The sequence below is a fragment of the Juglans regia genome, chromosome 7 (genome assembly GCF_001411555.2).
Source record: "Juglans regia cultivar Chandler chromosome 7, Walnut 2.0, whole genome shotgun sequence".
Lineage (NCBI taxonomy): Eukaryota > Viridiplantae > Streptophyta > Magnoliopsida > Fagales > Juglandaceae > Juglans > Juglans regia.
In genome coordinates, this window is record NC_049907.1 from 6970290 (window position 1) to 6985789 (window position 15500).

General features: G+C 36.3%; 1 protein-coding gene and 3 pseudogenes across 1 annotated transcript; 2 read left to right on the forward strand and 2 right to left on the reverse strand.

The window, feature by feature from the left end:
* Nucleotides 1-2391: 2391 nt before the first annotated feature.
* Nucleotides 2392-3248, forward strand: LOC108987362 (annotated as a pseudogene).
* An 823-nt stretch (nucleotides 3249-4071) lies between these two features.
* Nucleotides 4072-4638, reverse strand: LOC108987364 (annotated as a pseudogene).
* A 3659-nt stretch (nucleotides 4639-8297) lies between these two features.
* On the reverse strand, nucleotides 8298-8996 carry LOC108987365 (kiwellin-1-like). Its single transcript, XM_018960265.2, has one exon. It carries the CDS (start codon nucleotides 8964-8966, stop codon nucleotides 8400-8402), a length of 567 nt encoding a protein of 188 aa, XP_018815810.1. The 5' UTR covers nucleotides 8967-8996; the 3' UTR covers nucleotides 8298-8399.
* A 4979-nt stretch (nucleotides 8997-13975) lies between these two features.
* Nucleotides 13976-14671, forward strand: LOC108987363 (annotated as a pseudogene).
* Nucleotides 14672-15500: the final 829 nt, after the last annotated feature.

Sequence of the window (15500 nt, forward strand, 5' to 3'; positions counted from 1 at the left end):
TGACTGAACAATGCACCAAATCATCATAGTCATCCATCACAAATGGATTATTTGTTACGTGTTTTTCACCAAAATTGATAACATCTTGACATTGTCAAAGTAACTTAAATCAATCTTGTAAACCAATCATTATAAATAATAAATAAAACCATTTAAAATACAATAGATCAAAAGTTAGGAGATGCCAAAATCCAGGATGAAATATAACATTTCACTTTCCTCAAAATTGACAATGAGAAATAATTATCCATATATGATATATCACTCAATTTCATTTCATTTTATTCTAGTTTGAGCTAAAAATTATTAAATGGGTTTGGATGAGTTTCTTTGAGAGAAATGATATTTGCAATCGTGGAGTGTGTGAGTAAATATGAGACCCACATGAAAAAAAAATTAATTTTTAATAGTAGATTCTACTATTTTTTAAAATTATTGCGAGACGTTTACATATTTTACGACTGTATGTAATATTACTCTTTCATCAAAGATAAGCCGAAAATAATAAAACTTATTATGTTTTTGTTTTCATTTTGATGCACCGAGTTAAAGATATTCAAAAACTAGGACTACACAGCTTGGGCCACCCATAAGGTTGGCCCTAGATGGCCCAGCCCGTCTTGGGTGGTCTGAGTTGGACTACCCATGGGGCCTATCAAGAATAGGCATGCGGGATTAGAAGGTCAACCCGATAAATGTCTCGCGGGGGCGTCTGAGAAATATAGAGAATTTTATTAAAACCGATAAATCAGATGAAGCGATGCATGTGGCAATTTACTAAAGGAAAATGCTATTTTGACACCTAATTTTGACATCTCTTATATTTTAACTTTTTTTTTTAATTTTTCTTTATTTAATAGTTAAGGAAGTAACTATTAATGTATTGATAGTTTTTTTTTAAAATTATTTTTTATGTTTTTTAAAAATATTTAAAAATAATAAAAAACGTCAATAAAAAAATTGAAAAAAATAAGATGAATTTATGCTAAGAGGAATGCCCAACGGTTAATGCTGGGCGGCAGCCTAGGACTACTCTTTACTAAAGATGCATTAAAATCCATGTATGTGGTGGGCAAGTCGTCCAACTATCGGGTTGACCGTGGTGGCAAATGCAAATCCCTAATTATTAAATTTGCTATCACATATATCACATCACTAAGTATGACAGGAAATGTTAAAATTTAGGAAAATACCATAGATATAAAGAAATCTCATAAAGAGATCCCACACACTATTAGTGTGCCACGTTTCTCCCTATTTTTTTTTTCTCTTTTTTTCTCCCCTCCCTCTGTGCCCTCTTGGCTCTCTCCGTGTCGACCATGGTGGTCGGGGACCATCTTAGGATGAGGAGAAGACACTGACGGTCCAAGCGGCATTGTCTACATGGAGCTCACGATAGCACACTGTGCACGTTGGTGGTGTGAGACCACATTTCGCGCACTGTATACATGGTTGACCGCGTGCCACTACGTTGCTGGGTGGCGGGATCTGAGCCGATGGCTTGTCCTTTTGCCTTCTGTGGTGGTCAGGAACCACCTTAGGAGGGTAGATAATGCCGGCGTGGAGGGGAGGCGCAGAGAGAGGGGAAGAAAGAGAGAGAAACAAAAAAGAGAAAGAAAAAGAGAGAAGGGACACTCCAGTGTGCCACATCAATGTGTGAAATCCCTATATGTCTCTAGTAGACCTCTAAAATTTAAGATGAAAAATAACATTACTCTTGTCTAAATTAAACATGTTTGTAGCCCTCATCTTTCAGCAAGTATTAGCATTTCTTTGAATATCCATCGATCTGTAAACAGTGTCATGACAAGGAAACAGCTGCTCCAGACAATCAAGTCAAATATGATAAAGCATACAAAAGGGCTTGTTATAGTTCGCCAACATATACACTAGCCTTGCTCTTTGTATCTTCTACGGAGTGTCCTTTCTGCATCTATATCGGATCAACTTTATTATATATATAATTCAGCCTGACCAATCTCTGTGTGTGTATATATGTTCATGCGCTTTAGAATCTATTGGCAACAAATCAAATGAGTTTAAAAAAGAAAATAATATTTAGACAGGTATGAATTCTTACGTTTTAACCAAAGCTGAGATTCTTTTCAGGAGTGTATAATGAGACATCGATTAAAATACAAAGTCGGGTATGCTAATCATTGCCAGCTAGAGATAAAAAAAAAAAAAAAATACAATCATTCTCAACTAGTAGATGCTTTAGACCACAAACATCCAATGAAAAACATCTAGCGCGCGCACGAGGGAAATCCTAGAAAAGAAGCGCACAATTAATTACGTTTAATTCTCTCTCTCTCTAGATATCTATATTATATGTACCTACGCATAATTCATCTATGCATGAGGATTCAACACAAGAAAAAAAGTGTGAGAATGAAGAGCTTGTGCTCAAAAGCATCCTTTCTCCTTTTCTCCATTCTCCTATTAACAAACTGTTGGGGCGTAAAAGCTAAGAAATGCAATCCAAGTGGCAGCATATAAAGGGGAAAGGAACCCCCTCTTGGGCAATGCAATACTGAGAATGACTTGGAATGTTGTGTTGAACGCAAGATATACACCACTTAAGCTTACGAGTGCTCACCACCAGTAGTTCGCCACACAATAGCCCTTCTCACCCTCAACAGCTTTGAGGAGGGAGGAGATGGCGGTGGCCCATCAGAATGTGATGATCAGTTCCACTCTAATGATAAACCCGTGGTGGCCCTATCGATCGGATGGTTCAACAAAAAGAGGAGATGTCTTAACAACATCACCATCAGAGCCAATGGGCAGAGTGTGGTAGCCGTGGTTGTTGACGAGTGTGATTCAACTATAGGGTGTGATGCAGACCATGATTATCAGCCTCCATGTCTTAACAACATTGTTGATGCCTCTAGGGCCGTGTGGAAAGCTTTGGGTGTGCCTTGTGATGATAGGGGTGAGCTATATTAAGATATAAAATAAATAATAAAAATCTACCTATTCCTATTAGCTTAAGCTTTTGGGACAAATGATAATTCATATGGTATCAGAGCAGAGCTCTTGAGTTCAAATCCTAACTCTACACTCTACCCCATTTAATTAAATATTCTACATGTTGGGTCACCTATTAAGGGGAAAGTCTGGCCCACACGTGAGTGAGAGTGTTAAGATAAAAAATAAATAATACAAATCTACATATTCCTATCAACTTAAGTTTTTAGGACAAGTGATAATTTCACAGACTAGACATTACATGGTCCAATGCTTAGATACTTTCATATGGATTGCCTTTAAAATAAAAAACTTGCAAATCCTCTTGCTGTTATATATTGTAGTTTTTTTATGATGATGGAGAACTGGAAATGCACTTGAAATAATCTAAGTATGTATGGTAAGTGTTAAATATAGTTTTCATGTTCAAGTTAATACAGTACTGTTATGTATGCACTTCCACCTGCTATATTGCTTTTTATCATCATTGGCCATACTTGTAGAATCTTGTAGTATTTGAAAAATTATACTTGCAAGCTAGTATGGATATGGAGTGCACGTCCTTTACACTGAGGACATAGCATGATTTCTCCAAATTTGCCCACCCATACATGGTTGTTGCGAGTAAAGATATGCGGGTTTAGTTGGTTCATTAATAGAACAAAGAAATAACAAAATCCATAGCCTTACGAGAAAACTGGATTACTTCAATGTGCGCATTGTGCATAGCATGGCAAACAAGAAATTGATAAAGAATAGAGTAGGGGACTATATATTTTAGGATGATTCATAGACAATTTTAGCAGAATCGGCCACTATATATTATGGTGAGATTGGAAGACTAGTTTTTAGCATGGTTATTTTTTCTTTCGCGGAAAATTACTCGTAGCAAATCTCACTCGCCTTGTGGCCTATTGTACATCCCAACTCCAAGATCCTCATGAGCACTTAATGTCAATACAACATAATAGAACGCAGAAATGCAAAACAAAAATAGTAGAATAAACATGCCATTGTATTCATAGTAATATCATACACGTAGAAACTATAAATCACAATGAACCTCCACACAAGTGTAGTATATCTTAAATATAATGGAAATTAAGCATTAGACCAATGAATGTCTAGTTCACCCCAATCACTTTCAGGCACCACCAGAGCCTTCCAAACAGCTTTAGAGGCATCGACAATGTTGTTAGGACATGGAGGTTGGTAATCATGGTTGGCATCGCAACCCATAGTGGAATCACACTCGTCAACTACCTTGGCCTTTACGCTCCTTCCATTGGCATAGATCGTGATATAATTCAAACACCTCTGCTTATTGTTGAACCATCATGTTGACAGTGCTACCACAGGAGTGTCATCAGGGTGATATTTGTTGTCGCATTCCGATGGTCCACCACCACCCCCACCTTTCTGAAAGCTGTTGATGGTTAGTGTCGCCTTTGTATGGCTAGACACGGTGGGTGAACACTTATAAATAGTGTAAGGCTTGCCTTGCACGCAACAATCAGAGTCGTTCTCTTGGTTACATTGTCCTAGTGAAGGCTTTTTCCCCCTTATTATGCCATTGGGCTTGCAAGTTTGAGCTTCAACTCCAGACCACTTGGTGAGAAGAAGAAAGAAGAAGAGGGCAAAGCTTGTAAAACAAACTTGGTTCTTCATATTTTTTCCTCTTTGGCTTCAGATATGTTTGGTGTGAAGAAGTTGTAGTGGTTGTGTGCCCTATTTATAGAGATATTTTTAATGTCATGGTGGGACATGTGTGTAGTCATATCTTTTGAGGAAATATATATAGTACTTTTTCTTTGAAAGGTGATTTGGTATGTACATACATTTTGGAAAAGAACGAAACTCGACCCAACGATTGAAATTAAATATAAAACCATATTATAAAACTGTGTTGATTACGTAACCATATACGAAGCCCTACTTTTGTATCTTTTGGCCAGCATCTAACAATATCTCAATCTTGTGCCTGGGCAGTCGATCTGTAGCCTTGAGATGCAGATCCAGTAAAGAATGCTTTTGATCATGTCTATTGCCTACAATCTCAATTTTTCATCGCCAAGCAAATTTGTTATATATGGAAGGTTGTAAGTATGTTTTCTAACATCAAAAAATAATTTTGAGGGATAAGTACTATACTTGTAGGATTTGATATTTTTCAAATGAGTCCTTGAGATCATAAGAAAAAGGGGGAAAAAAAAGAAAAATAAAAAAAAAATCTTTCTGGTATTTATTATGTATCAGTCGCTATTCATTCTTACATCCTATACCTATAACTTTTTCATAAGGTGTGATGGTGTTTTCATAGGATATGGAGGTGTTTTTCATAGAGTGGGGTGTAGGGTAGTGAATAATTGCTTATAAGAATAATTTTTCTTTATTTTATTTTCCTTTTTCTCCTCGCTTTTCATTTTTTAATTATAGTTTCTAATCTTTCTAGTTTCAGTTTGTTGTTATAATATCATGATATTTTAATAAAGTTAGTTATTAACATAAATTAAAATATCATGATATTTTAATTAAATTTTACTTTTTTGGTAACGTGGCATGTTAAGTTGTATTTTTTAATCTTTTTTTAAAAAAGATTTACCATGTACACGATTTGCGTGACAAACACAAGCATATATTCACCTAGATATATATATATATATATATATAGAGAGAGAGAGAGAGAGAGAGAGAAGTACTGCTACATCCCTGAGGGTTGTAGCCCGAGGATCTCCTGAGATCGAAGGCAAAAAAATTTTATTTTCTATTTTTCTGATTTATTTTTTATTCATTTTTTGGTATATTTAAATATTTTTTAAAAAAGAAAAAATATTCACAACATCATTAAAAAATAATTTCTTAATTACTAAGTAAAAAAAAAAAACCAAAAAATAACACTGTTAGGAGAAATCCCGAATCCCATTATCGGTATCCCAAACATTTCTCGTGTATATATACACATATATATATATATATATATATATATATACACACACATACTTGTCTGTAAAGGGTTATAACATCGCAAAAAGTGAGTAGTAATATTTTTTTATTTATTTTTATTTTTTATAATAACGGGTTACATTCCATTCATTAAGAGAGGACATTATAAAGTTGACTTAAATACAAGTTAGTTACAATCGTTAATAGTTTCCTATCACACTTCCAAGATTGACATGGTCTAGTCCAGACGGCAGATCTCTAAAGATCTAAGTCAGGGCAGGTTTGGGGGATGAGATGAGACACAAAAGTCTCATCTCATCTCATCTCATCATTACACATTTTTTAAATCCTCATACAAAATATAATAAACAATTCAAATTTTTCAAATCCCAATACAATAATAATACTAAAACATAATATTTTAAATACTAAAACAAAACACAAAATTCTCATCTCAGCCCCCAAACCTGCTAAGAGACAACACAACTTTGTCCACAAAAGAGGTAACATAACCCGATGGCAAAACCCCATACCCCGACTAAGCGGAGTAGGGTGCACCAAACCCTACCATAAGCATCACCTAAGTGGAGGGGAGACCACTTCATTTGGACTAAGATTCGAAGGTACTATTTTTTAGATTTTTATTTTTCTAAAAAATAAAGACAAGACACAAAATAACATACACTGCGAAAACTGAAAAAACAGTGCACACAGAGGCTACTGTGGCACGCGCCACTCTGGGAGGAAAGTCGACAGTCTTGGAAGTCCCAAACTCACAAGCCCCAGGGCCCTTCCTGGTGGCGCGTGAGAGCCACGCACCGAATGTCTTCGTAAACTTCGACCCTTGTGTACAGGCTACTCGTCCCTCCGTTTGGTGCCGTACTCGATGGTCTTGAAGATTGATGGTTGGCCAACACCATGGAGAGGTGCGTGCTGCTATGATCAGCGGAAGGATTCAGATCTGCAATTCTCCCTTATTTGGCCTAAAAAAAATACAAACATACAAAACAAAACACTACACAGAGGAGGAGAGAGGGGGGATAGAGGGAGGGAGGGGGACGGGAGCCCAAGCTTCCACCCTAGCTCTCACCCCCTCTAGCCAGATCTGTGGAGAAAGTTTAGAGAGAAGGAAGAGAGTTTTGGTCTAGAGAGAGAACGGTGAAGTTCCCGGATCTGTTGGCTATTGCAAGAAATCCGAAATTGTTTCAGGGAAGGTGGGTTGCGTTCGATCAATGGACGGAATCCGTTGCCACACTTGGATCATTGGCAAGCTTTTTTCATTCCACATACGGACTAGTTTTAAAATTAATGAAACTGATCTATGGACCAATACAATAATTGGAATGTTTTCCTATAACTAATTATTATCTTCATCCAAAGTTTACTAATTCGTTCATACTAATTGATATGGTTTATTTTAAATAATCTTTTGCCCAACAAATTAAATAGAAAGCAAGTTATAGGAAATGTGTTGCAATTAAACTGCAAACATAGTAAACAGTATAACACGAGGGAATTAACATAGAAAAGCAAAAGAAAGCTACCAAAATAAACACACTCTTGTATTCAAAGTAATTCCTTAGGCATTCGGTTTATAAAATACTAGCAAGTTGCAAACATGGTGCAATTAGGGGTGAAAAAAAAATCGGTGAACCGGTAAACCAGACTGGTGGGTTTGGTTCGGTCCGGTACCAGTTTGATTTTTCTCAAAACCGATCAAAATCAGTTCGGTTTCGATTTTCTTTTTTCTAACACCAGACCAGACCGGACCGGTTTACCGGTTCATATATATATATTTTAATTTTTATATTGTATAAAATATTTTTTATATTATATATATATATTTTATATATAATATATATAATTATATATAAAATAATTTTCTATTATATGATAAATTACTAATTAATATAATATTAAATTTTAAAATCCTATATCACTATAGTCTATTGTATTAATAGTTATATTAATACCATATCACTATATATTATAATATACTATAATATATCACTATATTATATATTATAATATTTCACTATAGTCTATAATACAATTATAATATATATTATAATAGATTATCACTATATTATTATATACTATAATATACTATATTATATATAATATATAATATACTGAAAAATCAGATCGAACTAGACTAGAACTAATCAAAACTGGAAGTACCAGTTTAGGGGTGTAACCAGTGCAGTATCAATTTTTCAAATCTCAAATCTCAAAACTGGAATACACCGGTTCGGTTCTAAAATATGTCCAAAACTGAACCGAACCGGACTGGTTACACCCCTAGGTGCAATAAAATTGTAAAAATTGTAAACAATATAACATATAGTCCAGAATAACGTAGAAATGCAAAACAAAACTAGCAAAATAAACAAGCCTTTGTATTTATAGTAATATCATAAACGTAGAAACATATAAATCACAACAAACCTCTACACAGGTCTAGTATATCTTAAACACAATGGAAATTAAGCATCAGACCAATATATGTCTAATTCACCCCAATCACTTTCTGGCACTCCCAAAGCCTTCCAAACAGCTTTAGAGGCATCAACAATATTGTTAGGACATGGAGGTTGGTAATCATGGTCGGCATCGCATCCCATAGTGGAATCACACTCGTCAACTACCTTGGCCTTGACACTCCTTCCATTGCCATAGATCGTGATATAATTCAAACACCTATGCTTATTGTTGAACCATCCTGTTGATAGTGCTACCACAGGGGTGTCATCAGGGTGATACTTGTTGTCGCATTCCGATGGTCCACCACCATCCCCACCTTTCTGAAAGCTGTTGATGGTTAGTGTCGCCTTTGTACGGCTAAACACGGGGGGTGAACACTTATAAACAGTGTAGGGCTTGCCTTGCACGCAACATTCAGAATCGTTTGCTCGGTTACATTGTCCTGGTGGAGGCTTTTTCCCCTTTATCGTGCCGCTAGGTTTGCAAGTTTGAGCGTCGACGCCTGACCACTTTGTAACAAGAAGAAAGAAGAAGATGGCAAAGCTTGTACAACAAATTTGGTTCTTCATTTTCTTTTTCTCTCTTGCTTTGGTTATGTTTGTTGTAAAGAAGTTGTAGTGGGCGTATCCTATATATAGATCAGATTAACTAGTACTCCAAATAGATCTTTTAAATGTCAAAGTAGGACATGTGTGTAGTCATGTCTTTTAAGGAAAATACGTTTTCTTTGAAAGTTGATTTGGCATTTTCATGCATCTTGAAAAGGAACAAAACTCGACTCAACGATTTAAATTAAGTATAAAAAACCACATTATAAAACTCGTGTTGATAACGTACGTAACCATGCATATACGGAACCCTACTTTTGTATCTTTTGGCCGTAAGCAATGCATCAAACATCTAATGGAATTTCCTTAATTTAATATGAAAGAAAAAAGGTATTCATTCCTTTGAATCTCGTGGCAGTCAATGATTAGCCTTGAGATGCAGATCCAGTAATACTTTTGATGTGATCTCAAATTTCCATTCATCGGCAGGCAAACTTGTAAGTATTATTTTTGGCTTTACCGAATTCTCCTCAGCCACTTGTACAATGTTTTCTAACATGATCACAAAATAATTTTGAGGGATAAGTAATATAGTGACTTGTAGGATTTGATATTTTTCAAATGATTCCTTGAGGGTAAGATCAAAAGAAAAGAAAACAAATGAAAGTCTTGTCTGGATTATAAGGTAATACTTATATATAATCAAATGACTTTTTCATCCAAATTCCCTTAAGTAATTAAAATTACTTTACATGAAACTCATTTGTCACCATTTTTTTAAGAATTTAAAAAATGATGTCAATCAACATGCATGCCAAGTCATGAACAATAAATGTTACAACATTAAAAGCATTGAGAAAACAAGTTACAAAATAAAATGACTTGAATTTCAAAATATGTGTAAAATAATAATAAAAACTTATAAAACTAAAATCAAAAACAAAATTAATAACATAAATTCTTTTGAAAAATAAAATTAATTTTAAATTTTAAATAAAAATCTCCAATTAGAAGAAGAAACACTAAAATACATTTAAGAAAAAGACTGAGATTACCAAAAAAAAAAAAAAAAAAACTAAACCACATGTTGAGAAACTAAAATAAATTTACAACATTATTAAAAAACACATCCTTAATCACTAAATAATAATAAAAAAAAAGAAGTGTCGGTACCAACTCTCAGTAGCTCTATCATTTTCCCTTAAAAAAACTACCCTATATATGGGTGGCCCTGCACCTTCAACCACTTATCACCCCTTAGGTTCTAGTGCATTCTCTCTGATCTCTCTCTCTCTCTCTCTCTCTCAATTTTAGTTTCTAATATTTGTCTTATTTTATTTTTAAATTTTTTCTAGTATTAAGTCTTTTAAGGGGGCTCGTTGTGGGGAGAGGTAGCTCTTATGACTAAGTTAGTGAGAATCGAGTATATTGATTATTTTAGTTTTCGAATTGAGAAGTTACCTTTAGTATGTACTTTGACCTCTATTTATATAGATCGAGTGTTCAATTAGTAAGGCTAGCTGTACTTACAGCCTGATTCTATCTTATTCGCGAATTGTTAGAACTTCAAATTTGCTTCTATGGGAAGTACTATGCTGAGGATAATTAATATTATGGACAGATATTGTGGGTAGGCATCACAGTGGAGGTTATTAATATTGCTCCGCGTTCATTACATCATTAAATCACTATTAATGACAATTGGATTCAAATTCCGTATCAATGCATTTTGATAGTTTACGATCTTAGCCTTCGTTGGTCAAGCTTACTCTTTCACGCCCATGGGGCCCCTAGGTATTGTGGTCCAGTCCAAATCTCTTTGGGGAATACTCAGTCCACCAGTTACCCCACAAACTCCCATCACACAGGTTTGGTGGGAATCTTCCACTTTGTTTGTGTCATTTCAGTGACTTTTTGTTCGTTTCGTCCCACTTCTAGGGTGGCTGTGCAGCTTACCTTCCACTTCCTTTCATGCAATGTGGGTCACGAAATTTGCCCGTTCCATTCCCGTGTCAGTGACACTTATTATTTCCTTGTTGCACTCACTTTCAAACCCTAATTGTTTCTTGTTGTTGCACTCCCCTAATCTTCTATCTTTCAGTCTTCCCTTTTGGTCTTTGCTTTTTTCATCACCAATGGCTCCCTATAATGCCTCTCGCTTTGGCTCCTATGGCATATGTTTTTCAAGCCCTCAAGGTTCTCCCAACAAATTTGAGGGTGCCAGTCTGCATCGTTCAAATGGTTTTGCGGAACACCGATGGTCTGACCTCCTAGGTGGAACTCGATTTGGTGAGGAATCGATATGGGGTCCCAAATTTTGTAGTCATGGACCTACCTGGTACCCGTCGTGGGTTTGTCAACTAGGAAGGTTTTGTCGAAAGGATCGCTCTGTACACAAGCATGTTCCTGTGGGGGCTACGACTCTCGGCCTTTTACTACCATGTTCGCGTCGTTTTGGATTTCTTGTGTTTGACCCATTCACAACTCCTTCCTAATGCCTTGAGGATCCTGTTATCATGCTACGTGGTTTGGCACCAAGCTTGGAGCCCACCGGTGAGGAATATCCCGACCTCACTACCCGGGAGTTCGTTTATACCCACAATGTTAGACGTCATGATGGGAACTAGTATAGCTTTCGTTCCTCGACTAGATATAGAGTGCATGTTTGGAGTCTCACTACTGCCATGCAAGATATTTTTCTTCTTTTCTAGTTTAGGTTGGGAGTTTCCGGCGAGTGAAGCTGGCTGCCAGGAATTTCTAGTTCATGCCTTGTGGGGATTCATCCCCGAGGAACGTGAAATGGGTGTAACACTTTCCAACTAGGAACAAGCATGCCTAGAACTCATATATTTCTGAATTGATCAAAATTCTAATGCTGTTTGGTTTGATGTTCTTCTCACTTGGGTGGATATTGACTAATTTCAAGTGCTACCGAATCGTTCCCATGTTGTGTGTCGCAAATTTCTTAGCGAGCCGTCTGTACCTTTCGGACAAAAAAGGCCTACTTCTGTCATGATGGGCGAAGATATGCAAACAGGGTTTTAGTTCCTTAGACATTTGGTTCATGAACTTGCAAATGTGTTGAAATTAAACTGCAAACATAATAAACAATATAACATGAGGGAAGTAACACAGAAAATCAAAAGAAACCTAACAAAATAAACAAACCCTTGTATTCATAGTAATCATGAACATAAACACACAAATCAAAACAATTCTCCACTCAGGTTTGGTATATCTTATATAAAATGGAAGTTAAGCATCATACCGAAAGGAACAAAACTCAATTTAATGAATTAAAATATCAATAACCATATTATAAAACTATTACTTTTTTTTTTGTATACGAGTATACAAAGCTCTACTTTTGTATCTTAACGCAAGCATGCTTCATCTTATCGCATGACTGTAATTTATTCGTAAAGAGTAAAGTGTTAATCTTTTTGAATCTCGTGGTAGTCAATCAGTCTTGAGATGCAGGTCCAGTAATAGTTTTCAGGTCCAAAATCTCAAGTTTTCATCCCCTAGCAAATTTATAGAGCAATCTTACTCTGTTACACACCGATGGAGGAAAATTGGAAGTGAAGGGAGAGGAGTTACGGTGCTGCTGTGTTCGGGGATGTGGAAGAGTGTAGTTGGAGAATATCCTAGAAGCTAAGTATGGAGCTTGGGCCAAATGGGCTGGTAGACAATCAAAGAGTCGGGCCAATGAAGAGATGCGATGGGCCAAGGGCCAAGGGTCATTCTCAGGCCTCTTAGTTGCTTATGTTTATTTGCAGTTACATTTACAATATGGGCCGTAGGCCTTAGTGATAAGGGTAGTTAAGTACTTTACTATCTTTGCTTTATATTCCCTGTAAGCAGACATTTATTTTTTGTCTGGACTATTCCTGTGTTGTCAGGCTTTTGGAGGAGCTCCCCTCGAAGAGAGTATTTCACTATCAATTTCAATACAATATTACTATTCATCTATCATTTTCTTAGAATTTTTGTTGCTATTATACAATCCATCGACTTAAGTGTAACAAATTGGTACCGGAGACCCCGTTCCTCCCCTACTTCCATGGCTGATGGCACAAGATTGAGGGATCTTCAAGAAGGATTTCAATCCTTCAAGAAGACCACAGAGGCTCACATTAAACAATCGGAATCCCAGTTTTCTACATTTGGCGTGGAGCTACAAGTAGTGAGAAAACAAATGGAGGGCATGATGAAGTAGTTATCCTCCATTGCAACGGATTTGCACAAAAACAAAAAGCAAGGGTCAGGTGGATCTAGCAGTCATGAAAAGGCATATCAACAAGATCAGATGATTCCCCACACAAGGGAAATACTTCCAAGAGCCGTGCAACTAGATTTCCCTACTTTTCATGGTGAAGAACTCCATTGTTGACTGTATAAGGTGAATCAATTCTTCAAATTCCATAATACTTTACCACAACAACGTTTGAGACTTGTTTCTTTCCATATGGAGGGCAAGACCCTAGCATGGTTTCAAGACTTGGATGAATCTGGTTTGGTTTATGATTGGGAAGGGTTTGTGAGAGCATTATTGATTAGGTTTGGGCCCAGTAGTTATGATGACCCCATGGAACAATTAACTAGGCTGAGATAAGTTGGAATTGTGGAAGAACACAAGGCTCACTTTGAAGCCTTTTCTAATAGACTTAGAGGTTTATAGGAACAATACAAATCAACCTGTTTCCTAAGTGGCCTAAGAGATGAATTCGGATTATCGGTGCATATGTTCAACCCAAACAATCTCACCTCAACCTATAGCCTTGCCAAAATACAAGAAGAGCACGTTTCCCTCCATAAAAAAACTCATAACCTGAACCTACATCAACCATCACCATGAACCAGCCTCATTCAAAATCAACGATCATGCCCTCAAAACCATGACACCAAAAACTCTGGAAGGGCTGTAGTACTTGTGCAGAAAATTATGTTTCTCTCTCTAGATATCTATATATGTACCTACGCATAATTCATCTATGCATAGCATTCAACACAAGAAAGAAAGTGTGAGAATGAAGAGCTTGTGCTCAAAAGCGACCTTTCTCCTTTTTTCCATTCTCCTATTAACAAACCGTTGGGGCATAAAAGCTAAGAAATGAAATCCAAGTGGCAACTTAAGGGGAAAGAAACCCCCTCTTGGGCAATGCAATATTGAGAATGACTCAGAATGTTGTGTTAAAGGCAAGATATACACTACTTACAAGTGCTCACCACCGGTAGTTTGCCACACAAAAGCCATTCTCACCCTCAATAGCTTTGAGGAGGGAGGAGATGGTTGTGGCCCATCAGAATGTGATGATTAGTTCCACTCTAACGATAAACTCGTGGTGGCGCTATCGACCTAATGGTTCAACAAAAAGAGGAGATGTCTTATCAACACACTACAAGAAAACTGATTAATTATGGCTAGTTATTCCCTACGAAAATGACTATTTTCTACTAAAATGAGTATGTTTTCATCTCAAATAGTTATTGTTGTCGCAAATACTTGTTTTTCTTTTAGTGAAATCACCATCAGAGCCAATGGGCAGAGTGTGGTAGCCTTGGTGGTAGACGAGTGTGATTCAACTATAAGGTATGATGCAGACCATGATTATCAGTCTCCTTGTCCTAACAACATTGTTGATGCCTCTAGGGCCTTGTGGGAAGCTTTAGGTGTGCCTCGTGATGATTGGGGTGCGCTAGACATTACATGGTCCGATGCTTAGTTACTTTCATATGGATTGCCTTTAAAATAAAAAACTTGCAAGTCCTCTTGCTGTTATATATTGTAGTTGTTTTATGGCGATGGAGAACTGGAAATGCACTTGAAATAATCTAAGTATGTATGGTAAGTGTTAAATATAGGTTTCACGTTCAAGTTAATACACTATTATGTATGCACTTCCACCTGCTATATTGCTTTTTATCATCATTGGCCATACTTGTAGAATCTTGTAGTATTTGAAAAATTATATTTGCAAGCTAGTATGGATATGGAGTGCACGTGCTTTACAATGAGGACATAGCATGATTTCTCTAAATTTGCCCACCCATACATGGTTGTTGCGAGTAAAGATATGTGGGTTTAGTTGGTTCATTAATAGAACAAAGAAATAACAAAATACATTGCCTTACGAGAAAACTGGATTACTTCAATGGACGCTTGGTGCATAGCATGGCAAACAAGAAATTGATAAAGAATAGAGTAGGGGACTATATATTTTAGGATGATTCATAGACAATTTTAGCAGAATCGGACACTATATATTATGGTGAGATTAGAAGACTAGTTTTTAGCATGGTTATTTTTTCTTTCGTGGAAAATTACTCGTAGCAAATCTCACTCGCCTTGTGGCCTATTGTACATCCGAACTCCAAGATCCTCATGAGCACTTAATGTCAATACAACATAATAGATGTATTTGATGCAAAACTTTCAAGGTGCTGATATACAAAATACAAGGTTTTAATTTCTTAGGCATTCAGAGTTACACAAAAAATAAAAAGAAAAAAAAAACTTGTTAAGCAATCGGTTCATGAAGTACTAGCAAGTTG

Excerpts from the sequence above, each read along its gene's own strand:
- LOC108987365 (XM_018960265.2), bottom strand. The coding sequence starts at position 8,966 with ATGAAGAACCAAATTTGTTGTACAAGCTTTGCCATCTTCTTCTTTCTT.